This window comes from Acanthopagrus latus, chromosome 17, assembly GCF_904848185.1.
Source record: "Acanthopagrus latus isolate v.2019 chromosome 17, fAcaLat1.1, whole genome shotgun sequence".
Lineage (NCBI taxonomy): Eukaryota > Metazoa > Chordata > Actinopteri > Spariformes > Sparidae > Acanthopagrus > Acanthopagrus latus.
The window spans coordinates 20261350-20286592 of record NC_051055.1 but is presented as its reverse complement, the minus strand read 5'-3'; the positions used below and the strand labels follow the sequence as shown (position 1 = coordinate 20286592).

The 25243-nt window shown below is 39.5% G+C and overlaps 5 protein-coding genes across 10 annotated transcripts in view; 2 read left to right on the top strand and 3 right to left on the bottom strand.

Moving 5' to 3' along the window:
- Positions 1–30: 30 nt before the first annotated feature.
- ing4 (inhibitor of growth family, member 4) lies at positions 31–4935 on the bottom strand. Its single transcript, XM_037075063.1, has 8 exons — positions 4847–4935; positions 4290–4361; positions 2801–2967; positions 2551–2665; positions 2341–2452; positions 2078–2222; positions 937–998; positions 31–811 (listed from the first exon to the last, which is right to left on the bottom strand). The coding sequence occupies exons 1-8, from the start codon at positions 4881–4883 to the stop codon at positions 772–774; spliced, it is 750 nt and encodes a 249-aa protein (XP_036930958.1). The 5' UTR covers positions 4884–4935; the 3' UTR covers positions 31–771.
- A 265-nt stretch (positions 4936–5200) lies between these two features.
- On the bottom strand, positions 5201–12223 carry nop2 (NOP2 nucleolar protein homolog (yeast)). Its single transcript, XM_037074903.1, has 16 exons — positions 12078–12223; positions 11054–11181; positions 10902–10944; positions 10758–10822; positions 10202–10539; positions 9450–9657; positions 9161–9360; positions 8556–8645; positions 8147–8234; positions 7886–8026; positions 7443–7582; positions 7255–7344; positions 7043–7165; positions 6220–6317; positions 5995–6131; positions 5201–5904 (listed from the first exon to the last, which is right to left on the bottom strand). Exons 2-16 carry the CDS (start codon positions 11157–11159, stop codon positions 5489–5491), a joined length of 2283 nt encoding a protein of 760 aa, XP_036930798.1. The 5' UTR covers positions 11160–11181; positions 12078–12223; the 3' UTR covers positions 5201–5488.
- A 43-nt stretch (positions 12224–12266) lies between these two features.
- emg1 (EMG1 N1-specific pseudouridine methyltransferase) lies at positions 12267–14712 on the top strand. Its single transcript, XM_037075062.1, has 5 exons — positions 12267–12584; positions 12745–12846; positions 13535–13676; positions 13776–13981; positions 14064–14712. Exons 1-5 carry the CDS (start codon positions 12396–12398, stop codon positions 14175–14177), a joined length of 753 nt encoding a protein of 250 aa, XP_036930957.1. The 5' UTR covers positions 12267–12395; the 3' UTR covers positions 14178–14712.
- A 1520-nt stretch (positions 14713–16232) lies between these two features.
- Positions 16233–24890, bottom strand: kel (Kell metallo-endopeptidase (Kell blood group)). 2 transcript variants are annotated; one of them, XM_037074897.1, is made up of 18 exons: positions 23862–24887; positions 21914–22211; positions 21521–21820; positions 21262–21383; positions 20069–20227; positions 19886–19957; positions 19595–19783; positions 19343–19503; positions 19139–19256; positions 18945–19040; positions 18750–18848; positions 18583–18660; positions 18333–18439; positions 18167–18256; positions 17997–18064; positions 17163–17323; positions 16986–17075; positions 16233–16905 (listed from the first exon to the last, which is right to left on the bottom strand). In XM_037074897.1, exons 1-18 carry the CDS (start codon positions 23886–23888, stop codon positions 16759–16761), a joined length of 2382 nt encoding a protein of 793 aa, XP_036930792.1. In that variant the 5' UTR covers positions 23889–24887; the 3' UTR covers positions 16233–16758. The 2 variants fall into 2 exon arrangements, with proteins under 2 accessions (XP_036930792.1, XP_036930791.1); XM_037074896.1 differs by having other exon boundaries at positions 21521–22211; positions 23862–24890.
- The window catches only part of fam131bb (family with sequence similarity 131 member Bb), a 56579-nt gene continuing 50952 nt past the window's right edge, over positions 19617–25243 (top strand). For all 5 annotated transcript variants that reach the window (XM_037074985.1, XM_037074980.1, XM_037074982.1 and 2 more), the window contains exon 1: positions 19617–19747. The gene's annotated coding sequence lies outside the window, so the exon portion shown is untranslated. The remainder of the gene's footprint in view (positions 19748–25243) is intronic.

The window sequence follows — 25243 nt, the reverse complement described above, 5'->3', positions numbered from 1 at the left end:
AAAAAACACAGAGAAAAGGACCACAAAGGCAACTTTTTGAGGTAGTAGCTGTATTCAAATGATTGACAACACAAGCACCCCCTCTCCCCTGTACCAATGTTTCAGCTACAGAAATGACAATACTTTTCACAAAATGTCTTACTTTCTATACAGCACTCAATCAAATGTTAAAATGAAATAGATGAACTCACTACCACAGATGACTAATACTGTGAGTATGCAGCATTTGTCTTCATATTCTTTTTCCCTCTTGTTATACTTAAAACATAAAACTAGTGTTCCCAGGCTAAGCACAAGAAACTAACTATGCAACAAAGCAAAACAAAAACCAATAAAAATATCCATGGCTAAACTTTCCAAAGAAAATACTTAAATTTTGTAGTTGTACATCAGAATGAAGTAAAAGGCATTGTGAAAACTTGAACTGTTAATCCAATAGGGGCAGTTGTAGTGTTTATTATTCACTCATAAAACAAAATATAAAAAAATAAGTCACAATAAGAGCACCAAAGTTAACTAAAAAAAAACACAATGTCAACCGTTAACAAAAAAGAAAAAAGAAAATCAATATTTAAATACTTTTGTAACCACTTGGCTCCTTCACACACACTGCATCAGACCAAGGCAAATTACGTAAACCAAAAGAAAAAGCACCAAATGTTAAGGAAGATGAAAAACAACAAAAAAAATTCTAGTAACTAATGAAGAAATATTCTTCTCGTTTTCCATCTGATCAACATCCAAATTTTGTTCCAGGACAACCAGGTGTTTTTATTTCCTCTTTCTGTCTTGAGAGCATCGTGGACAATACCTGCATGGCAGTGACAAAAAAAGTACAACAAATAGATTTAGCTGACTTGAATGGGTAACAACTCACACTTTTAATGCACTAATAGAAAATAAGCTGCCTCCATTTCAGATACTGCATTTTCTTACCATTTGCCTCTTGGTTTGGTTGTCAGGCCCACGCATGCAAAATGGAACCACTCAATGGAGCACTGGAGTAAAGAAAAAAACAAAAAACAATAATGTGCTGTTAAGTATCACTGCAAATGGCGCACTTAGTCCAGACACAAACTATTCAAAACACCAGATCAAAACCAAAATCTTTAAAGGAGAGACAATGCATATAATATGAGTGGTGTAGCATCTGCTAATCAATCATTGCCTCTTTAATCCGTGACCACAGAAGGAAGGATCTATTTGTGTTAATCATGCCTAGGAAATATATATAAGGGACAAGGGTACACCTACTATATGTACAGTAACTGATAAAACATTATTTCGAACTTCTACTTTTATTTTATCATTATTCTTATCTAATCTTCTCAGTTTCAGGCACACGCCATCAAGTACAATGTTGTTGACCTTTGGGAGACTTGTATATCATTTTAAGGTAATTTAAATAAATACACACAGAGCACTCACAGTAAAGGGCCCATGAAATACATAAATGCATTTTCTACTCTCCTATGTGCTCTGCGGTGCATTGTTGTACATATATTTTTGTTTCTGCCAAATGTCAGAAAAGGGCATTTTAGCATACCACCATTCCTCTTCCACATGATCGCATTACTTTGCTGATAGATCTTGCTCTAGTGAATGTTTACAAATTCCTTCCAATAAGACATGATTATAGATTTTTAGGCAATGCAACCTAACAGCAGTAGGAAAAACAGATACAGAATCAACAAGACACAAAATTACATAAAAAAACATAAATAAACTTTATTCCTACAAATGCCAGCATCTTTTTGTGTCATTTTGCTTTCCTTTTTCAGTTCATAACATCATCAACACCAATAACTGCCGACTCCTCTACCAGAGGTCCAAACATACACAGATGAAACAGCCTCCCCCTTTGTATGCCTCCACCTTTTCTGCAAGTGCAACTGATGTAAAACATTATTTATCCATAAAATAGAGCAAAGAGCAGCATCAGTGTCCTTTATGTAATGTTTATCCCACCTGCTTTTAAATTCTCATGTCAAATCTCTCACTTCATTAAGTTCCACCCAAACATCACTTCATAGAACCCATGGCTGACACTGAAAGGAGGCAATAGACCAAAACTCACATCAGTGTTGTCACAGCCGATCATCTCGCCATAAGACACCTGATGGCACAGACAGTAAGTGGGTTCATTTGGGTCCACCGGCATGTCCAGCACATCAGATGGGTGCACATTCCCAAAGTTGGTAGTAGGGCTGTTGAATTCTCCTCTGACGATGAAGGAAATGTATTACAAGAGATAATGAACATATGATCATAAAGTGATTAAGATGATTACATTTAAATTTGAAAGGTAAACACAAGATAGAAAGTAGATGCATAACGTACGGCTGAAGGAGTTTGACTTTCTTCTGTGCACTCTTGGGACTGCCATCTTCATCTGAGCTCTTCACTTTAGACCTTGTTTTAGCTGTCTTCTTTTCCTTCTGTCTGGAGTCACCTGGAATAACACAAGCATGCAAAATTTGGTTTTGGCTGCCCTGATAGTCCTCAGTACAAAGCATGAAGAGATACCAAGCAAATATAGTGGACACATACTTTTCTTCCCCTTACTGGAGGTGGAATCATAGTCTGTGCTCTCAATTTGCTTTTCCTTCAAGTCAGCCTCAAACCGAGCCAGGTCTGTGTCAAGACGCCTGATGTGTTTGTCGACCTGCAAACAACAGATGAGTTGACTGATTATGGTGGATATTTCATGTCAATTCTGTACAGCAGATGTATCAATTGTTTCCCCATACATATCACACACATGTATGTAAAACATTCTGTTTACTTCTGGGATACTAACCATTTCATAGGTCTGCATGGCCAGTTGCACCTTATCATCGCCAAACTCCTTGCATTTACTGTAAGACTGCTGAATCTGCCTCAGTATGGACAGCTTTTGCTCGGAGGAAAGAGTCCTGGCATTGGCTGTGTATTCTTTAGCCAGAGAGTCTATCTGTCCTTTAAGATCTAAAAGAGAGACAACGAGTAAAACTCACAAAACAATCCGACAACTGTTGAGTCAGTGTTATAAAACTTCAATGTGTAGAAGTAATACTTTTAAAATATACAGAAAATAACTGCCAAGATAACATACTTTATACTACATGCATGGACATTCATGAATGAATGCCTGTAATCAACTCATGTTGAGCAATACAGGACATAGCACAACAGGTACCTGGCTAAAGGATTTTCAGAATTTAAACATCGCTCACATGTTAGTATACTAAACGCCATTTATTATACCCCAAGACTGTTCTGTTATGGAGTATGATGAACTAGCCTGTGATGCTTGTGTCTCCTCAGTATAGGTTATGGCATTAATGTGGACATTATTCAAAAGAAAGTTGATCAAAGAATGATTATATTAGTGCTGCGCAGATCAATGCATACATATCAAACATCTCTGTTCTGATTTTCATATCAAAGGATTGTTATCTAAGCTCAGTAATTTTAAATGTGTATTTTACTATTAACAGGAGGAATCTAGTCTAAGCAGTACCCAGTTGACAGTACAAGCCTATTGCAAGCAACTACGGCTTTGTAAATGCGTAAAGTGCCTCTGACAGAGAGTTGACATGGATAACGGCTGAACACAGACACAGTTATGTCTGGAGCTTATTTGATATTATTGAATATGCAGAAGTTGTGCAACAGCAGTCTAAAGAGGGGGAGAAAAGGGAGCTGCTGCTAAGTCGAGGCAGACCAAGTCCTTACCTACCTTATCGAGGTAGAGACACTGAGTTTATCTATTTGTGGTACTCATCACTGTCACTGAATGTGGGACAGTGATCCACATCTTTCAGGTCACAAGTATGTGTGTTGATGTTCAAATAATGGGACTTCCCCCACTCCTAAATCTATTGAAAGCCTTTCTACTGAGCTTTTGTATGCAGTATCAGTTGTATCGGTATCTGTGATACCAGCCTGTGTCTTACTTGGCAATGGATGGGAAAATAAATCACTGGTATTGCATCTTACTGCCATGGATTGTATAATTTTACTGATTTTGCAAGGCCTAAAGAAGTTAAAGAATCCATTACTTAACCACAGGCAAAACAATATTTCCTTATTCCTATGGTCATGTTATGACCCCTCAGAATTTCTTTGGGAACCTCGACCCCCAGGTTGTAACCGCTGCTTAATTGTATTGTGTCCAGATGTGAAATTAAATTGTGAGCTAGTGAGCTTCAACAGGCCTCTATTACAAAATGGAGCGCAGACCAGATGCGTTTTCACACCAGTTCAGGGTTAAAATCCACACTAGTTAAATAGTTCATTGTTCTCACCCTCTGTGCGTTGATCTAGATCCCTCATCAAATTGAAGTTTCTCTGCAACTCGAAGGGCAAGTTTTCTATGCCTGGCAAGGTTAATGTGGAGAAAACAAATAGTTTAGTCACACTTTAAGTGAGCTCAACATAAAACAGTAATGTTAGTGCAAGCAGGATGGCTAGCTAAGTCGAATGCGCTGGATGCTGCTACAGCTGCCATTAACCGTACGGCGTGAATTAACATGCACAAATCTTGCAGTAATTTCGAAAGGGCAAACACATAATTAGCCATACTTGTTTACGGGATTTAAACTAGGCGGTACTGTATGGCTAGTGTAGTTATGTTATGTGTGATGTGCAATCTCAAACAGCATCCTTTCTGCGCTACGAAGGGATGCGATAACCCAGCAAATAGACTGAGCCCAAATCCGCTGGCCGTTGGAGAACGGCTAAAGCAGCCTGTTCCGCACACGGGTTAGCCATGAGCTGTATAATAGTATAGTAGACAAAGACAAAGGGAGCTAGGTGTGTTTAAATGTTTTACATCATGTTTAACGCATAATAAATAGCTTACTGTCCAAATAATGCTCCAAATACATCCCCGCCGCCATCTTAGAAAATGTAAACAACACAGCTTCCGGTCCGAAAGGGAGCAATCTGATTGGTTGTTTCCACAAAGTCCAGACAAGAGAAGTGGGAGATTCTCCACCAAAAACCCATGTTTGTCCAGTTTATCTAGTCACAACTCATAGATATAATCAGTACTACCTTCATGAAAAACATCCTCAGTGTATTAATAGCAAAAATGTATTTGAAGATTTGGCTAATTAAATTTTGAGCTTGTCAATATACAGATTTAAGAATTTCTTCATGTATTCTATTGATAAAAAAAAGAAAAAACTTATTAATGATGAATCAAAACAAGTGATAAGGAACATATCTTAAAAGATTTATTAGGTTTCAACGATGTATAGAATTTGTCCCACTCTGCAATTAATTCAACAGACAAACAGTGAATATTCTGTAATACAAATAAAAAAAGGCAAGGCCAAACTCAAGAGAAAGCATCATTGAACAGTCCATTTATACATGAGCATTATAATCATATGACTGACATGAAAGGAGATAACAAATCTGACTACTCTTTAGTTGAAGGGAGATGAGCTCGGTCCGTAAGGAAGCTTTACAAAGCTGTTACAGAATCTGGTACACACAATCAATCAATTTCTTGTTTTTCCAACATCTTCTTCAACTGTCTGAATTTATTCTTCCCCAATCTTTTTTTTGCCTTCATGGGTGTGTTTCTGTTTTTGCCCTGCTTTTTCTCAAATCTGTTTCCATCCTTTTTGTCAGCCTTTGACGCTTTTGTTTCCTCGGCTGTCTTCGCTGTGGGTTTCTTGGCCTTTGCCCCTTTCACAGTCTCTGCATCCATCTTGGCAATCTTCGCCTTTTTTGGTCCAGCTGGTGAGTCCTTTTTGCCTTTTGGCTTGACATTGGCCATTTTCCCAGCTGCTTTTCCATTTGTTTGAGTTATGCCAGGGACAATCTTCATGGTCTTGTCACTCTTGGGTGGTTTCTTTTCAGGAGAGTCTGTAACAACTGTAGCCTCAGGAGCATCCGTGCTTTCGTCTTCTAAACAAAGAACACACATAGAGGATGAGTTCATGTTAAACGGAAATATCGCGGTGAAAGTTAGAATGCTTTTATAGGTGAAAGTGTTACCTTGTCCTGCCGGTGCCGATGGAATTACATTTGAGAATTTCTTCAGCTTGGCCACAAAGAAGCCATCCATATTATGGGAATGAGGGTAAAAGCGTCGAGATAGTTTAAGAGTTGGATGGAATCGACGTTCTTTGAACCTAAAAGGATGAAGAAAATAAAAACATTTAGAGCTGGAGATCAGACTCTTTAAATCACTGAGTAAAAACACATGGTCATCTTACTTACCTGGTGAAGCCTTCCTTGCCAAAGTCAAGTCCTGTAGGAACTAATTTGACATTCCTTTTCTTCAAAGCGTAGTCCACCACCCATTCATTCTCCTCCACCTGGTGAAAGACATTTTGATCAATATTCAGTTACTTCTGACCTTACTCACAAACATGTAAACCTAAGAATGAAGGCAGAAGACATGGAACATAACTCATTTTGAGAGTAGTAGAGCAGAGGTGGGACTGTGCCATTGTTGTTAAATCACAACTAAGTCTCATATCTTTGCACACTGAATGTCTGAAGTCTCAAACTTTGAGTTTGAGTCCTAAAAAAGTCATAATGCATTCTTCACCAAATGAAATTCCATTTTAAAAACAGAGCCTACAGTTCTTTGTACAACTTCATATGTTTCACAAAGTTGGAAGTTGTTGTGTCTCTGTCCCTTTTCAACCCACGTTTTGCATACTGCAATTCATTTTGTGTTGACCACTGCGTAGTTTTTGTACATGAACACAATTATCTTTGGTATCATTTTTTTCCACCTAGAGCTCAGTAATGTAACAGTTATTCATGATTCATACTGCAGCTTGACTGAATGCCATTACAATGTGTTTATTCAGGAAATAAAAAAGGGAAATGAACTGATATTTGACACCTTTTTTAAAAAAATCTTTAGGCTTTTCAGGAGGTATCCAGTATTTTCAAGTCAAAAGCTCAAGGTCAAGCAAGGGGTTACAGTTATAGTGCAAGTCTGGAAGTATCTGAGTCTTCGATTTTATCAAGTCTAAAGTAATGAAATTTGTCAGTCCAAGTCCACATCCTTGATATACCGTGCACATACCATTATTGAACATGTGCAGTAGACCAGATATCCTCCTGAAGGGGATTCTGCATTAACAGAGTCAATGGCAGACAGAATCAGCTCCTTCTGTAAGTGAGCTGAGCGATGGATGTCTGCATCGTCCTATCAGAAAACAGGAAAAATTATTTAACATCATTTAAAATCAAAAGTATGCATTTGTGTATATACATGAACGGTGAATGATGTTTTACCTTGCTGGTTTTTACAGCTGGATCCTTAGCGATGACTCCTGTGCCTGAGCATGGAGCATCAAGCAGCACCCTGTCAAAGCCGCCCATCACCTGTAGACAACAGTTCAACAAACCAGTACACTAAATTAAAGTACAAAGTCTATGTAAACCACAGAGTTAATGTTCCTTTATGCATGTATGACCTTTACCTTTGGAAACTGTCTTCCATCGTAGTTGCAGACAACAGTGTTGGTGACTCCCAGACGGTGGATGTTTCCCACCACACTCTTCAACCTTTCAGCACTGGCATCATTAGCAACAATCACACCTGTGTTTCTCATGAGCTGAGCTAAAGGAGGAGCATTCACATACATACATCAGTAAATAGGTTTAATATTCATGTGAGAAAAGCTTACATTTATAATATATGATTGGAATATCTTTGGGTTTTTGAGTGTTGGTTGAATGAAACAAGTTGTTTAATTTACTTCCTGGTGGGCTAATTATTGTGACTATTTTGTTTAAGTATCTGGTATGTTATAGACAATGCCAGAGGTTAGCTGCAGCCCTAGTCTACACTGCACAGTTTGAAACACAGCATACAATTACTGTAATTGTCATTTACACAAAGTGTAACTGCAGCACATCTTACCCATATAGGTGGTCTTGCCTCCAGGAGCTGAGCTCATGTCCAGCACTAACTCTCCCTCCTGTGGAGAGAGCGCCATGACGGGCAGAAAACTGGAGGCACCCTGCAGCATGTACTGGCCAGACAGATACTCTGGGGTTGCACCTGATTTAAAACGTAGAAAGAATTGCAGTTAAAGCGTATGTGGCTACAGTCGTTCTTCGATATTCTCCCATAAAGATGCTCAACAGGTGAACTCCAATGGCCCGATTTACTGAGACTTACCCACAGGTACTGAGGAGTCATAGATGACCAAACCCACTTTAGACCATTTCCCCAGTGGATCCAGGTTCACTCCTCTGTTGATCAGGGCCTAAATAAGGGAAATAAAGACCACTGAGTTGTTGCAGGATTTGACAGGAGACTACTTCAGTCATTTGTTCACTTTGTATCCAGTGGTGGTTAATTACAAGGTCAAAACTATAGCAAAGCTATAAACATCTGTATCTTTGAATCTGGACATTCCTCAAATTGTTTCATTGGCATTCTTAGTTCAAAGTCTGCATACTATATTACAACTACTGTGACTAGAACAACTACTTCTACTGAAGAAGAAAAAAGACAAATTAACCAGAAGAATAATTATTATGAAGCATTTTTTTAATCTAGACACTCTCCCAGTGTGAGCAGTTACCTGTGCAAGGTCCCGCCTCCTTGTTTTCAGTGTGTTGGTCCTAATGGTGACAGGTCTCTGAATTTCATTAGCCTCAAGGAAATCAACCAGCTGTAAGTAGGGTGGAAAAAAAAAGACATGTTTTTCTTGTGTTTTCCCCATTCAACCTGACACACAATCTCAATCAGGTCTCAAAAACCATCACATACTCAAGCTAGGGATTGACAGATTATTGGATCCAGTATTTTCCCATTATCACAATCAGCAATTGTTTCTGTCAAATTGCTGATAAGATCATTTGAACTACTCTGATGCAACCAGCTCTCTATAACTGAAGGTATCAAATAAATTTATCTCAAAATTGTACTTTTTGCATAGTTACATTCCATCACTAGTTATTCAAAGTTTTGACATCAAGCTTTTAATTTTGACTTCAAGTGTATTGGTTGAAAATATTGGTTATCGGTGTCTTTGATTACAAATGAAAAAGAATCTGCCCTGAAAAAATTATATGGGTAGAATTGTGTGCATCGATCAGTTCCAACATTCACATTTCAGTAATAAGAACATGCATTTAACATGCATTTAAGAACATTTCATACAGGTTAATGAAAAAAATCACCCACCTCTGAAAGAGGAAAGAGGTCTATTAATTTCTCAATGAGGAAGGTGTTGTAGCTGTAATAGGTACAGAGATCCTTCTTCAGAAGAGAGATGTACTCTGCTCTCTCTTTGCCCTCCTCCCGTTTTGTTGAGAAATTACATAAGACATCGATGTTGTCCTTAATTCTTTGATGGATTGTCTTGAGGTCCAGAGGCAGGACACCTATAAGTGCAGGTTTAAAAAACATTTAGATTTAATGCAAAACAATTACAAACAAATTTAAAAAGGGAGGAAAAAACTGAGTCGCCCACCTTCCTTCTCACTTTCCTCTGCCCCCGGTAACCTAAATCTATCCATTTCATCAATGTTGGCCTGTACTGTGTCCTCCTCATCCGTGTCAGCATCCGATTTCTGTTCCTCCTCCTCCTCCTCCTCATCTTCATCATCATCATCGCTCTCTAGGCCCATGGTTTCTTTCAGCTTTTTCTCTTTCTTGGCTGCACGCTCGATGGGAAGAAGCTAAATATGGAACAAAAACCAAAGAAAGTAGTCATCAATTCAATACAGTCCAGTATAGTCACAGCATTGACCATCCTTAAACTGTAAAAGATACACTGCTTGAGCTTTTGTAACTCCCATTAGCACTGTTCTAACACTTTACTAGTGAAGTGTGATAAGTTGGAGTTGTATACTGGGAACTGTATTAGGAAATTAGCAATCTGGGCAGTAAAAAAGTGTTGACATTTTGCATTACAAGTTTTGTCAGATTTCCTGTCTTTAAAGTGAAACTTAACCTTTACTTTCCTCCATGTTAAGTCGCATTCAGTGCCCCATGCAGTGAGAAAATGAGCTTGACCCAGAACCGAAAATACGGTAAATCTTAAAAGTGCCTCTTTTGTTGTATTTCCCGCTTTTACACAAAGGTTTGACTCGGGTACATTCATAAAAAAGCCTAGGTTGCAATTTGGCAAGAGTTTCGCTTTAAGTACAAAAAGCACACCACAGTCATAATCGGATAAAAAAAGGTCAGGTAATTAAAAGTTGGCAAAAGTATTTCACTTACTTCATCTCCATCACTTTCTTCTTCAGCCTCTTCCTCACCACTGCCATCATCAAGGGTACCATAGTCATCAACCATTTCTTCATCATCATCATCATCGTCGTCATCCTCCTCCTCTCCCTCCTCCACTTCTTTCATTCCTAATTTGGCACACTTCTTTCCTTGGTCTATTTCTCCCTTCTTCTTTTTTTGCTGTGCCTGCTGCTGCTGCTGCTCCTCCTCCTCCTCATCATCTTCCTCTTGCTCCCAGTGCTCATCACTGTCATCTTCACTTTCCGGTTCATCAATTTTGCGCTTCCTCTTTGCTGGTGTCAGCCATTTACTGTTTTCATCACTGAATCCTTCAGAGAAAAAGGAAATGTATATTTCCTGATTAAAAGAGATAACTCATTTATTTTCCCTTGAAAAGGGTCCAACACTCCATAAACTAAAATAACACCCACAGAACATCACACATCTTTTTCCATTCATTTGAATCTTTATCATCTGTCAAAACAGTTAACTGCAAACCAAATACACAAACATGCATATGTGTTTAAGTTCTTTAGTTGTTTGTTACCTTTCTTAGGCTGTTTCCCAGAAGAAACCTTAGGCTTATTCAGATTCTGAACTCTTTTTGCAGCTCTGTAAAATGACAACATAAATGAGCGACTTGTGAACAGATTTATGCTATTTCACGGTATTTAATCAGTCAAACTTTTACCTTTTCCTGCCTCTACTTGACAGGCGTTTTGGTCCCTTTTCATCTGTAAACAGACAAGAAATAATGATGCAGTCACAAAGACATAGTGCTTTTTTGTTAAACATCATGGTGTGTATTTCGAGGGTGATATAATAAAAGGGCACAATAATCACCATCATCTATAAACTTGGCCAACTCTGTCTCTGCTCCCTGCTGCTTTTTGGCTTTTTTCCCTGGCCCTCTCTTCACCTTGTTGGTGGGATCCAACTTCCGACCCATGACTCCGAGCTACACAAATAGCCTGAAAAAAAAAAAAAAATGGAGAAAAATAGTGTTGTCAATATCAATGTATATGAACATAGGTCACTGTTACTGCTGTCCTTCATCCATGTTGTGTTTTAAAGGTACTTTGGGTGAACCACAAAACATTACATATACCTGCACATACGGCAAGTAACAGCACATTGTATTGAGCTTAAGTGAATTCCACAACATCCATTAAATAATATAATTATTTAACAAAATTAGGATTTACTTGACCACTACCATAAAAACATCATCGATTATTCATTTGTGTAATTGTCACTGACCAACATATATGTTTTTTTTTTTTTTTACCAAGTAATGTTATTATATTAATAAGATTACTACACTATCTGCTATCATTAAGGGAAGCGGCAGCTCATGACAGAGAATACATATCTCAGTATCGCAGAAATCAAAGTGTGTCAATATGCGAATCTGCTGTGTCTGAAGTCATTAAAGAGAAGCTAGAAGCTGACTATTACGTTCTGGTGGCTACAACTGAGCAGACCAATCATCTTTCAGACATTCTGCCATTCGTAATCATATGCACTCATAGGTAACGTTATCTTAGTTAATAGTGACCAAGAACAATAAAGTATTACAATTCACTCAATCCAATGCTGCTAACGTTACATGTTTCCGCTGTGCTGTCTACTCATTTACGGTGTTACTTATGGATTCAAGAGTACATTACAGGAGACATATATACCCTAAACGTTGAAATTCAAACGCCTTTGCACGTTTGCAGTGACAAAGTAATGACAGAGTGAGCTGCTAATACACGCGTTAACCAAACTCCGCATATCGTATTTTCAAAACAAGACCTCGGTTGTGAACACTCTAACAAAGTCTTTGCCTAATGAGCTCAGCGATACTTCTCCACATACTCACAGATTATTCTGCTCCTTTTTAACCCAACTTCTGACTCTGCGCTGTAAGATAAAAACGTTCACACGTGAATTTTTACTTCAACACGTTGTGGGAGAACATCCGGCGCACATTAGTGACGGAGTGCTGACGGCGCTGGCGAGCGCGCGCGCACGCGTAAAGACCGTTGAGGAGACACCACTTTTTAAAAATGGAAAACGGAAAATGTTTAAACGCCATTACATTAATACAGTAATTAAACATGTGTAGACCAAATTAAAAGGCGCAAATTAAGTACTCAGTAATAAGTACTCACCCCTTCCGTGAACGCGCTTTTTAGCCATGACGCGAACAATCCGCGACCGTTCATCAGTAGGCATCATGGCGACTCCTCTTGGGAAGAAGCGTGGTCTTGAACATTTGGACGCATATGAACCAAAACCAGCCAAACACCTCCGAAGCCTGCACGACCGCATGGCAGAGAGGAGGCTGGTTGTTATTCTGGAGGGGGCATCGTTAGAAACAGTGAAGGTAAAGCGTCAGAGTTGTGTTTGTTTGTTGTTGTGATGCAGCCCCTACCTGCCATAAGTGGTAGTGACATCAGTGACCGTACATTTACAATCGCGGTCTCTAATACAAATAAGTGAATAACCAAACACTTTATGTTGTGTCCATATTGTGTATTCGCCAGGTCGGAAAAACCTTTGAGCTGTTAAACTGTGACCAACACAAAAATATGATCATCAAAAGCGGAAGGAATCCTGGCAACATAAGACCAGATATCACACACCAGGTAACTCATTCAGAATACTGTGTACAGCCAGTTTACCTGTGTCTGTCATGACTCATGACAGTGCCATTGAGTTTTACTTAATTAGCATTAGAATCATTGAAGAAATCTGAAATTTGGGGAGAGATTCAGAGGTCTGGATGAGGTGAGCCAGCATCCTGCTGCCCTGTGACCTCAAGAATCAAGGCTAAAACGGAGAGCCTGAAAGACATTGGTTTCATGAGCGATTTTAGCTCATCAGTGATACGTAGAAAACTGTCATAATAAAGAAGTCTGGCACGGTCGCAGTACCATAGAAAGAGTGTCACCAGGACATTGTTTGTCCATCAGGGAGCACTGACAAGTTTGAATAAGAACACAACTTAAGGGATCCTTACACAGTGTTTTCTTTATCCTGTGCGTTTATGAAAAAACGCATTGGGTGATATGTCGTCAGCATTTTTTAAAAAACTCTAAAATATAGATATTTTTCACTGATTTAAAAGCCAAATTAGCAAAATGAGGGGGTAAGAGTTAGAAGCTGTGATGTTTTTTAGAAAAATACTGACACTGGCACATCTCCTTATTATGCTGTAACCTTTGTGTTTCCGTGTTGCTACAGATGAGCATTTTTTTCTTATGTAAAGTTCTTCAAAGCATGTCTGTGAAAGGCCATGCAAGTAACTGAAAAATCTTGTTTTCTTTTCATTAGTGTCTGCTCATGTTGATGGACAGTCCGCTGAACAGGGCAGGCCTGTTGCAGGTTTACATCCACACAGAGAAAAATGCCTTAATAGAGATCAACCCACAGACCCGCATTCCAAGAACCTTCACTCGTTTCTGTGGCCTTATGGGTAAACTTCTAATGTTGAATACTTTCTGTGACTAAGCTGCCAGTCTTACTTACCTGAGCTGATTTCCTAAACATTCCTTTTTCTCTTCTTCTATCTTAGTTCAACTGTTGCACAAGCTGAGCGTCAGGGCCGCCGATGGTCCTCAGAAGCTTCTGAGGATGATCAAAAACCCAGTGTCGGACCACCTGCCTCCTGGCTGCCCCCGCATATGCACCTCCTTCTCTTCTGGAGAGGCTGTATGCCCCCGAACTTTGGTGCCAGACGGACCAGCTGCAGTGGTGGTTGGAGCATTTGCACATGGAGCGGTGAGAAATGACTCTAGATGGAAGCTGATTCACAGATTTACATGTCAAATATATTTATTGCTGATCTCCCCGTCTTTATTAGGTGAATGTGGACTACACAGAGAAGAATGTATCCATCAGTAACTACCCACTCTCTGCCGCGCTGACCTGTGCCAAGATGTGCTCTGCGTTTGAGGAAGTTTGGGGCGTCCTGTGACCAACACTCAGTGAACTACTGATGTTGACCAAGTGGAGGCAGTACAGTACACGGACATTTTTTTAATAGACTGGAAATGGATATAATGGAAATGTTGGGCTGACATTTCCCAAGTGATGTCATGTGGAATACAGACATGTATCCTGTTACACACTGCATGTGTAAGTTTGTATGATGGTGTTTGGCCACCATGTGAAGTATACAGTGTGTTTGCTCTTCATGTGGAAAGTGTGGCTGTATTTTCTACCATTATCAATTACTACGTTTTGGATTATCAATCAATACATTTACATTAAAATATGCAACCAAAATGATTTGTTGTTTTTTTGTTTTATAACGACTGAGACGAGTTCACTAAAAGAAATGACAAGCACAGTGGAGACAAATGATGACAAGGTGATGATGTACATGAGTTTCCCTGAGAACATGGAGGTATAAAAAAAACAAAACAAAATAAGACATTAGAAAAAAACATTTAACACATCAAAAGAACATGAATTTCTCTTAATGCTAATAAAGGTAAGCTCTTCCTCTAGCAATCTGACTTTGCCTTGTTTGTGATGTTGATCTTTTCTTCTGAATTCCTCATCTTGCTGGCTGTCTTCTTCTGGAAGATTTATAAGGATGTCGGGTTTGGGAGTTTTGCTTCAGATCTGTTTTGGAGATTTCACACTCCTTATCCTCACCTAACTTGTTTTTTGTCTGTGGTTTTTGTAGAGAATAAATGTACAAGTCACATAAACACTGCATGATGTGGAGAAGAAAACTGCTGCTTTTCTTAAAAATGGATTTAAACATTTAAGTTTAGTGCTCCATTTTGGTCACATCCCATATCCCCATCTGTATAACATGTACAGAGCTTTGTAGCAGGAGATCTTCTGCCAGACTGTTATGCAGTGTTGTATGTTGGCTAAATTTACAGGGAAACATGTTGGACAATGATGACTATTTTATCTTAATGTTTAGTTTGAATGATGGGATATCTCGTAGTCCATACAGGCGTCTCATTGTTAACCAGCCTTTTAAACATAAACATTCACGATTAAGAGTAAATAAAAGTAATTTTATTGATATTTCTTTTCCCATGTCTTTATTTGCATATATTTGGTACTGAGGTAATCCAAAAGTAACAAATTAATCAGGTCACATTATTATAATATTGTGATACTTGGATTACATTACTGACTACATATTTTAACAGGGAATCAGTAAATGTATTGGAATACATTTTTAAAATAACTCTCGCAGCCCTGAGCATACATTCAAATATAAACATATCATACATTTTCTTAGTAGGGAGGGATGTCATTGAGCACACCAAGTCCTGTTTTTTTAATGTAACATTTCCATTTTATTTCTAGAGAGAGATTGCATCCCAAATTGCATTTTGTAGGTAATGGTTAATTTTTTTATATTGAATTAATTTTAATGTGTCCACTGACACATTTTAAATACATGTAGACTTCAACATCTTTCCTTAAAATTGCACTCTTGGCAGCACAGAACAGTAATTAGACCTTCATGTTTAGAAGTCAAACAATACATTTGCTCAATAAAATAAAATGTGTATGCATAATAGATGTGCATAGATCTATAAAAAGAAAAAAAATATATGTCAAAGAACATAGTTGAAACACTTGAATATCCAATTAATATCCTATATATCATTATATGACGGACACCTCATCTGCTTATACAGTGCCTGGACTTCACATAAAACCACCTGTTTTGTGTTGGTTTTTCAACTCAAGGAAGGCAAAATGTTGGCTGGAGCAAGCTGAAATACTAACAAAATGACTTAATTGAACTGGACTAAAAAAAACACAAAATAAAAGATAAAACCTGCTTTAATGAACTTTGCCGTTGATTTTAGCTAGCTAGATTTTGATTAGCCTAGCTTAAGTAAGCTTACTGCTAGCTGGAGCCGTTACTCACTCGGCAGAGAAACTTGTTCCTTCCCGGTCGACTCCTCTTGCTCCTGTAAGGCTCGTTTCAGTAGCCGGCCTGGCTCCTGCTTTTCCAAGGCTTCGTCTAGTCGGAGTGTTGGTAGGTCTCACTGTTTGTTTTGCCACCTTCATTTGTGTATTTTTGCTTGATGTAACGCTGTTATTAGCGTTTCCACGTCAGCTTTCTTGGCTTTGCCTTCCCAGTTGGTTGTTGGAAAGTTTGACATGCAGACATGTCCTGAGATTCAAGCTGTAATTTTGTGATTTGTTGTGGAAAAATATAACATTTACTTTGGTTGCTGTGTGACTGGTCCAGAACTAACAGACCAAACTAAACTGTAGCTTAATTAGGAGCTCATTTTAAAATGAAAGAGGTGAAGTTTTTCAAATTCAGCTATTTTATTTTACACAATGCTTTTATGTACATGCAAACAACTCAACAACTACAGATACAAAAAAAGTCAGTGTTTGCTTTTTACATACTTTAGGTATCCTCACTAACAAATATCTGTTATATAAACTTACAATCTTTATCCCAAAAACAGCTTGCCAACATCCATAGTGGGCTTACTACTATCCATAAGAATCATCAGTCATTACAAAAACAAAACCTGCTGGATGTCAGAGGAGTGTGTTCAACATGTTTGTAATCCAGGCTGCTGGGTTTTATTGGGGCACTCAAGGTTTGTGGGACACAGGCCAGATTTGGAGCAGATGACTGTAATCAGGAATGAGGGTTCCAAGGGCATGAATTCATGGTATGGGTCGAAGTCACAGTTAACCTGGAAAAGATGCATTAAAAGGCCGGGTGAGCAGTTGAGAGGAAAAGAGATAAATACTGAAATTACAGATAGCTCAATACCTGAGAAAAAGACGCGAGGAACAGGCGAGTGTGTGATAGTCCTGAGATGGTGGTGTCTCTCGGATGGTTCTTTAGGCTCTGATGATAAGCCTGAGAGAAGATGTGGACGTAAATATGGATTTATGAACCTACTGTTGTTGCGCACACAGAGGACAAAGCCTGAAGAGGGCTGCTCACCTGCAATGCTATCTGCAGTGCAGAATACTGCACCCACACCTCCTGCCGCTGCGCTGCTGAGAGAGTGAGCACTCTACCTCGGCCGGCTTGTTCAGTCACAGTGAGGTAGTGAGCCCACACACATTCCCCCACAGCATGCACCGTCTGACTCTGAGAATAAACTACACCACAACAGAGAGGATAATATGGTAATACATTGACAATCTGTGAGTGGAGTGTAGAGAAGGACGTTAAAGCTGTAACGTGTAAAATATGGCCAGGAGGTGACAGCACGTCACCAGAGTAACTGGTGGCAAATTCGCTATACTCTTTGGTGTAAATATTTTTGGTTGTTGCTAGCTAGCAAATTAGCTCAGTAAGCCGTGGAGCTAGCAGCCTTATTTGCTGAATGGAGTTTTAAAGGGCTGCAAACTTGGATCATGGGCAGAGTCACTGCAGGCAAGGAGGCTCAGCGAAACATTGCTGGACTGGGACTGATCACAGCCTCCTAGACTGATAGATTCCGGTTTGAAGACAGAGGATACAGAACAGAGGGAAGTTACAGTGGTTCAGAGGATAACTGTGACTCTGGGCACTAAAAGACAAAGCAGCTTTAGAAGATAGGACGGGCTGGGGCTGGCTGGTTAGCATGCAACACAATACATAAATGTCTTTGACACAACGTCATCACTGTTGTTTCGTCACATTCCTTTTATAAAGTTGGTTAATTTAAAAAAATGTTTTAAACTCAATTGTTTCTATATCTTACAGATTGCCCCTTTAAGGTAAATCAACTGTATATGGGACCTAAACGTGATACCAAACGCATTTTTTCAAGTAGAGGACGTCTCTTACTTTCAGGCAGCATCAGGTGGAGGATATCTTTGGCGATTAGGAAACCTATTACACCATAATTCATTGCCCTGTAAAAAAAAAAAAAAAAAAAAAAAAGGAAAACAGACATGTGTGTAATGTTTTATAATGTTTGATAATTAATAATAAACAATAATGGTAACAAAAATTACCTTGGATACGTAGGGTGGAAGAGAGGAGGGACAAACATTCCCATGGGAAAGAGGAGCTCATTTCCTTGGAGGACGGGTGTAACAGACAGGCTAAAGGAAAAAGATGTTTCATATATGCTTAAAACATTCATATTTCTCAACTTTAAAAGTATAGACAGACACTCACATATCGGTGGCCTCGGTCTGCTCTGTCAAGAGGTTACGGCGTCTCTTTTGCCACAAGGAGAGTAGCTGGACATAGTTTGAGAAGAAGCTTTGTGGGCTAACTGTCACCTGGAATCATACAGGCTGTAGAGTTAATGGTGCTCTTTGTTTTGTGAGTTAAGTGAGTTCAGGTGAGTTTAGCGGGGGTTATTAAGGCGGTATCAAACTTTAAATACATCATCTGTTAGAGCCAATTGTGGTCTGTAACATACCTTAGAATAAAGCAGGTCAAGCTCAGCCTCACTAGAGATCTCTTTTGTTGTCCAAAGTCTTGGAATTAAAAAGTGAACCTGCAGGAGGACAGGCTTTTATTGAGATGCGAACACCAACAAAATGCAGTTCCAAGAAGACAAGAGGAGAAACTTGCGTCACATTTTACCTTTTTCATGACACGCCGGAGAGACGTCTGATTTGTCCATTTGAGTTCGCGTAATTTTGACTTAAAGAAAGTAAAGATGTTTTGAATAATCTCCTCTGCCTGTTGAACAACAAACATTTTTAATACACGTCATACTGGCCTTATAATTTCAAACACTGCACAAATCATATGTTCCAAATTCCCATGACTACTTACCTCTCTGTGTGCCCTCCTTCTTTTGAGAAGGTCTGTAAGAACTAGGTCAAATCCTCTCTCAGTCTCCAACACACAGTCTTTCCAGCGAGGGGCTACCTGGTGAGGAGGCCCATAATGAAATTGAGACTCAGCAAACCAACCCATCTGTGACATCTTTTATAAATGTACAGAAAGCAAAGTCTGTGTGGACTCACCCCTTCACTTTTACCCAGAGCCACTGACAAATTATTCTGTGTTTCAGAAAATCTGGAGTCTAGAGCGGGCATCAGGGTGTGCAGCAGATTGAAGACCATGTAAGTTTGAAGTGGGCCGCTGAGTGAAGCAGAATGTCGCAGCACAAGGTCAAAAAAGAAAAAAAGGGATTGATTGTGGTTTGTGTATATATCTCTTTACAGTACCTGTTACTCAGTTCATCCCTGTTCAGCCATTTGCCAATGATGCGGGACATGTGCACCATGTAGGGTAAGTTATGTAGAATGACATGATCATCTTCAGTGAGGGGCAGTGGATCAAAAGTAGCCCGCAGACAGCCCAACCAATCAATGGAAGGGGCCTGGCTCTGTTGGCATATATACATAAAGAGAATCAATTACTTAAGCAGATTGAAACACAGTGTGTGTGTGCAGTGACGCATTTTCCTTCTCTGGTACCTGTAGCTCTTTGATGGTCATGCGCTGATAAAGCTGCCCTTTCGACAGCCGATAGTGCAGAGGTGTAGCGGCCACAGCGAGCTCAGAGGACAGAGAGATGAACGTGCCCACGTGGAGCATTCTACTGCTGGGCGGGGCCCCCAACAGTGCCAGGTATGTCTGACATGATGCCAAGAAGGGACGCAGTGTCTGGATGAAAAGTGACAGGAGAATGATAAAGAAATGCATTAGTCCGATGGATGAATATTATTATATTTCTTGAATCAATAGTGGTCTGGCAAAGTCAACAACCTGAGTTCTAGCTTGAGACTTCTGTGTCTTGCTGTTCCATTCAATGGGGATCAACAGATCTGGCTGATCAATCTGTTGACAAAGAGGAGACCGGGGTTAGGGGAATAAAAGAACACTTGCTTTGTGGCGGCAGTGCTCCCATCAGCATTTTAGGACTCACAAATTAGCCTAATGGATACTGGCCTGTATGTATCTTTTGGTTGTCCCGTGGGCAGTTTCTTTTGGGTCTCTGCCCACAGAGAGGCTGAAGAATGGGAATGTGGCGTAGTCTCTCATCAGCAGGCTCAGGGTAGAGTTGATATCAGTCCGATTCCACTGGCCTGATACTGCCCAGCCTCCCAACTGCACAGAGAGAGAAAGAGACAATGATTAAATACTGAGTAATATATATGATGTATATTTTTGTTGTGATATGAGACTGTGAACAATCTTAGATTTTGGATATCATTACATTGTGATATGTCATACATGTAGGTGTTGTTTCCTGGTTTTAAAGGCTGCATTACAGTAAAGTGATGTAATTTTCTGAAATAGCCAGACCTATTTGTTTATACTTGCCTTTACCCACTTAGTCAATACATTCCAACTACTGATGACTTGTTGATCAGTATTTTGCCAATATCATCCCTATAATATTGTTGCAATATTAATATTGAAGTAGTGATAATCGATTTTGTCACCCAGGCTTGACATTTATGAAGTGCTTTTCACAAGATTTCAAATCATAAAGGTACATATTGTATATCGCGATCTAGTCGAAAAATATTGTGATATTATTTTGAGACCATACCATCCAGCCTGAGACACAGATATTAAAATATTTGCATGTCACCTTTACAAATAACGCATCACCAAGCTGAGACAATCCATAAGAAATATGTGAAATTGTGCTTCTAAATGACTTTGTCAAGCAGGAAGAACTCAACTAAGGCCCTGTTTACATGTTAACAGTTTTACTGAAAACGGAAAGGTTTTTTCTTTAGCGTTTATCTGTAGTATGTATACCAGGCCAGTAGGTGGCGGTGTGACTTTGCACTTAAGTGCCATAAAATAACTTAATTTGTCTGCACACAAATGCTTTCTTTGAATGTATGAATCTGTGTAGCACATCTCGTCACAATTCAGCAGTTCAACGGTTGTTGAGAAATTTTGCTCCAAACCACAAATGTCAACCTCATGTTGGTGCTAGAGAAAAAGTCAGAGGATCACCAAAGTCTTCAGGGTCATAATCTAATTGAGTGAGACATGGCAACGTGTGGGACAAATTAATTCCCCTCAATCTTAAAAAAGGGGTGATAAGGGAACATTGTATTTGACATAATGTCTTTTTGGATTTATCATCCAAAGGCTCACATTTTAAGGGCATTTTATCTCACTTTCTGGACAAGTTCGAGGAAGGGCTCCACTCCTGCTGTCTCTACGGATTTGGTGTCCAAACAGGAACTGTAGAATCCTTTGGCCTTCTGTACTGCTGTACTACCCAGTCTGTCCTTTGATTCTGATGAACAGATCACAAAAAACACAATTCAGACAATACATTAGAATGATATGTTCTCTTAAACAGCAATATGTTTGGATTAATTCATACAAGACAGAGTTGTGAACATTAGAGGACATTTTAGTGGTGACTCTTACCCAAAGTTTCCCTGATATACTGCAGCAGCACGTTTTTTCTGTCCAGTATTTTATGTTCTCTCAGTCTTCTGTCTTCCCTTTCTTTAATTTGTGCTTTCCTCTCTGGCGACACGGCATGTCCTCTTTGGTTCTGTGGATGTCCAGGGATGCCCTGACCCCTTTGTCGCCCCCCGCTGTCTGGTGAAAGTCTGTCAGAGCCACACGTGAACAGGAAGTAATCACAGGGCTGCGTGAAGGGATCAGCAGACATGGAGAGATGGGCTGAGGCCATTTGACAGGCTGGGGAGACACATGCAGTCTCTACAGAAAAGAGTGAGAGGACAGTTAGACAAATTGGGCAAAAGATTTTTTTGTGCCACGTTGTTGTGCCATTGTATTTCTCTTGAGGCCTACCAGTCTCCGTCAGGTTTTCGCTCCTATTTTGCTGATTGTGATGCATGTAATAAATTAGTCCCAGAATGACAGCACATAAGGACAACCCCAAGAAAAGGAGACGTAGCCTTCGATGGTTAATCCACTCTGTGGATTGTGTTTGGTGCTGGTGCTCAGGGACAGACTCTGACAGCTGTAGCTGGGGTTGGTGATGGGTCTCAGAGAGATCTTGGTTGGGGAGTGGCAGCTGAAACAGAGGTGGAGGCCGAAGCCCCCTCTCAGGTTCTGGCTGTGACGATGGTTGGACTGATAGCTGAGGCTGAAAGACAACAACAAGTGAAACAATGTAACAGGTTCAAATGAAATACCAGAACATTGTTTAGAATATATTTTTCATGTAGTTGCTTCGATACTGTCTTTTAACTGTATAAATATAGAAATATACATGATTTTACGTGGAAAATCCAGGATAAGCCTAGTGCAGAGTTTTGTGTTGTGGTGCAAGGCTGTCATTAGTTTATGTTTGCAGACTCCAATTCCAAACTAACGTTACCTACATTTGCTGAAACAAGTCACTTGGGAATGCAGTCCTTCACAACGAAATCCATAGCTCTCATATGGCCAATAGGTAAGCATTTAATACATTTAAATTGCTTTATGTTGTTACATAGAGTCCCCTCATTATTTAAGCAATGTCCACCAATAATGTCTCATCATAGATTGTAATGTCTTCAAGCAGTTCATCCAAAAGGTTTCCTTTTGCTAAAAATCAAACTATCGCCAATATTTTGCAAAAAGCCAGAGTAATTAAGAAAAAGTTTGAATTAAAGGTCCAATGTGTAGGATTTAGTGGCATCTAGTGGTAAGTTTGGTGATTGCAACCAGTTGAACACCCCTCGTCTCACCCTCTCCTGCATGAGTGGCCCTCTCTGGAGCTAGTACTTGGTTTGTCCGGTCTATGTTACTGTAGAAACAAGGCGGTTCAACATGGCGGCCTCTATGGAAGAGAACTCACCCCCGCTGCGGATATAAAGGCTCATTTTAAGGTAGGGAAAACACAATGCTTTTATATTCAGGGGATTTTAACATGAATGAAAACATAATCCTGAATATTATATTCCATTTCAGCCCCAAATTTACCTAAATCCTACACATTGGAACCAGTAATAAGAGGGGTATTTCCCCTGTGTCCTTAATCATCTGATGACACATTAGATTTGTCTTGCAACCCCTGGGAAGGTCCAGATCCCCAAGTTGGTAGCCACTGATGTAGCCTGATTACTCAAAAGTGACCATAACAGTGTATCATGGGTTACACATTAAACATCACAACATATAACATAGTAAAATGACAGGACCACCATGCAAACATCCAGGCTGACTGGCCACACAAAAGTGTTTGCATCAAAACACATGCAAAACACATCAGTCCTTAACATCTGATCACAGCTTGAATTATTTCCACCACTTGGCACAAGAGGCCTCCCAATATTTCCTAAGAACCACTCAGGAATTTCTGCTCACACTTTGATTGACAAATATCCCTCTCAGTTCAGAACCTTAACTTTCATATAAGAGCTGCAACATGATGTGGAGCTCATTACAAAGTGGTATTAAAAGCAAATCCCACAAATCATAACTATATGTCCACTGATCTATACCTTACTATTCAAATATCACTTTACGGTTCGGTAAAATCCTGCCGCATGTTTTCCGTCATACAGTCTAAAATTAGGTTACTGGAGAATGCAAATAAAAACAATATCAGTTTGTATCTTGGCATCCAACAACCCACAACTTGGCACACTGCAGACCTCAGCAAACCACATCATTTAATCATATAATTCCCCAGGAACATAAATGACTCCAGTTTCCAGCAACAAAAACACACATGAGCATCATTACCATGTGAACAAAATAAACTAAGCCTTATAACACGGTCCACTTTTCATTTTAGGAGCAATCCTACCTCAAGCTCTTGTGGAGTTTCACTCATTCTTAGTGTATGGGTGTCTTGCTTTGTGTTCCTCCAGCGTGTTGCATCCTCCTTTACATTTGATGTTTCACGTGTGCTACGTCCTCCTGCTGTTCCTCCGTCAAACAGCTGTCATCTCAGCTCTCTATCTCCTGTCATCACTCACTTCTCTCTTCATCTGACACTCTGATAAAAACAACTCTGCCGGCTACGTCTACGGCTACGCTCCTCTCCAGTACACAGATAATCAAGCAGAGACTGTGGTTCTATAACCCCGATTTCCAAAAATCCAGGACACTGTGTACAACATGAATTAAACAGAATGGATTATTTTTTGATCCTTTTTGAAATATACTCATTCGAAAAGAGATTTTTGTAAATATATGATCATTAATGGGCTCTGGAATGTGAAATAAAACTTGGCAGTTAACATGGTTCTTTTGCAAATGATTATCTACTTTTCAAACAGTTGCAACTTTTTTGTAATCAGGGTTGTAATCTGGGTCATGCCATATGGATGTTTGTCTTGTGAACCCGGGAGAAACTCAACATGGGGTCTCTAACTTTTGTTTTAACTGACCAACCCACCCGCAGTGACAACAGCTTGAGACCAGAAGGCTGTGACTGGTAACCAACTGACCAACAAATTGCTTGTGCACATACATTTTTACACGGCATTGAATGAGGGAAACACTTCCTGGAAAGTAAACACTCGTAGATGCACACACACTCACACATGTCCGTTGTCGTCATTATCAGCGCAACACATGGCTGTTAACAACTGATAGAGCAGTGTGGCGTCTCGTGTTACGCTGTGACACATCACTGAGAGTGGGAGGAGACACGTTTCATGGATGTCACATGGAGGCCGGCCACAGACAGAATATTTTTGCAAAAACTAATTGTGTGCAACTTTTCAATGACAAAGCACAGTGAAGGAATGTAACTACTCAAGTACTGTACTTAATTCAATTCCAAGGTACTTTTACTTTATTTGAGTATGTTTTTGCATGCAAAACTAACATATAGAACAGTCAGTCAGCATAAGGAAAATGAATCACCTATTTTGTTATTTGTTAAATACATTTTCATGCAGTGATTGTGTGAGGATTTGCTGTTTTCATGTTCAGTTATTTTAATAATTTTGAGTTTTACACTTTTGGGTTGGACAGAACAAACATTGCCACTTTCAGCTCCGGATAATTATGATGGCATTTGTCCCCATTTTCTGGATTTCTACAAACCAGACAATCAGTAAATCAAGAAAATAATCAAATGAATGCCTGAAGAATAAAGTAATTATTAGTTCGAGTCCTTTAAAAATGAACATGTCATGACCTGTAGGTGCCTGCAGTTGACTGTTAGAAATCAGACAA

Excerpts from the sequence above, each read along its gene's own strand:
- emg1 (XM_037075062.1), top strand. The coding sequence starts at position 12,396 with ATGACGCGAACAATCCGCGACCGTTCATCAGTAGGCATCATGGCGACT. Across the intron at positions 13,677-13,775 it reads TCGTTTCTGTGGCCTTATGG|TTCAACTGTTGCACAAGCTG; the intron begins GTAAACTTCTAA and ends CTTCTATCTTAG. Across the intron at positions 13,982-14,063 it reads GAGCATTTGCACATGGAGCG|GTGAATGTGGACTACACAGA; the intron begins GTGAGAAATGAC and ends CGTCTTTATTAG.
- kel (XM_037074896.1), bottom strand. The coding sequence starts at position 23,888 with ATGAGTGAAACTCCACAAGAGCTTGAG. Across the intron at positions 22,212-23,861 it reads AAACTCCACAAGAGCTTGAG|CCTCAGCTATCAGTCCAACC; the intron begins GTAGGATTGCTC and ends GTTGTCTTTCAG. Across the intron at positions 18,849-18,944 it reads GAAGGAGGGCACACAGAGAG|GCAGAGGAGATTATTCAAAA; the intron begins GTAAGTAGTCAT and ends GTTGTTCAACAG.
- nop2 (XM_037074903.1), bottom strand. The coding sequence starts at position 11,159 with ATGGGTCGGAAGTTGGATCCCACCAACAAGGTGAAGAGAGGGCCAGGG. Across the intron at positions 10,823-10,901 it reads TCAAGTAGAGGCAGGAAAAG|AGCTGCAAAAAGAGTTCAGA; the intron begins GTAAAAGTTTGA and ends GTCATTTTACAG. Across the intron at positions 7,583-7,885 it reads AGGCAAGACCACCTATATGG|CTCAGCTCATGAGAAACACA; the intron begins GTAAGATGTGCT and ends CTCCTCCTTTAG.
- ing4 (XM_037075063.1), bottom strand. The coding sequence starts at position 4,883 with ATGGCGGCGGGGATGTATTTGGAGCATTATTTGGACA. Across the intron at positions 4,362-4,846 it reads TTTGGAGCATTATTTGGACA|GCATAGAAAACTTGCCCTTC; the intron begins GTAAGCTATTTA and ends TAACCTTGCCAG. Across the intron at positions 2,223-2,340 it reads AAAGTCAAACTCCTTCAGCC|AGGAGAATTCAACAGCCCTA; the intron begins GTACGTTATGCA and ends CTTCATCGTCAG.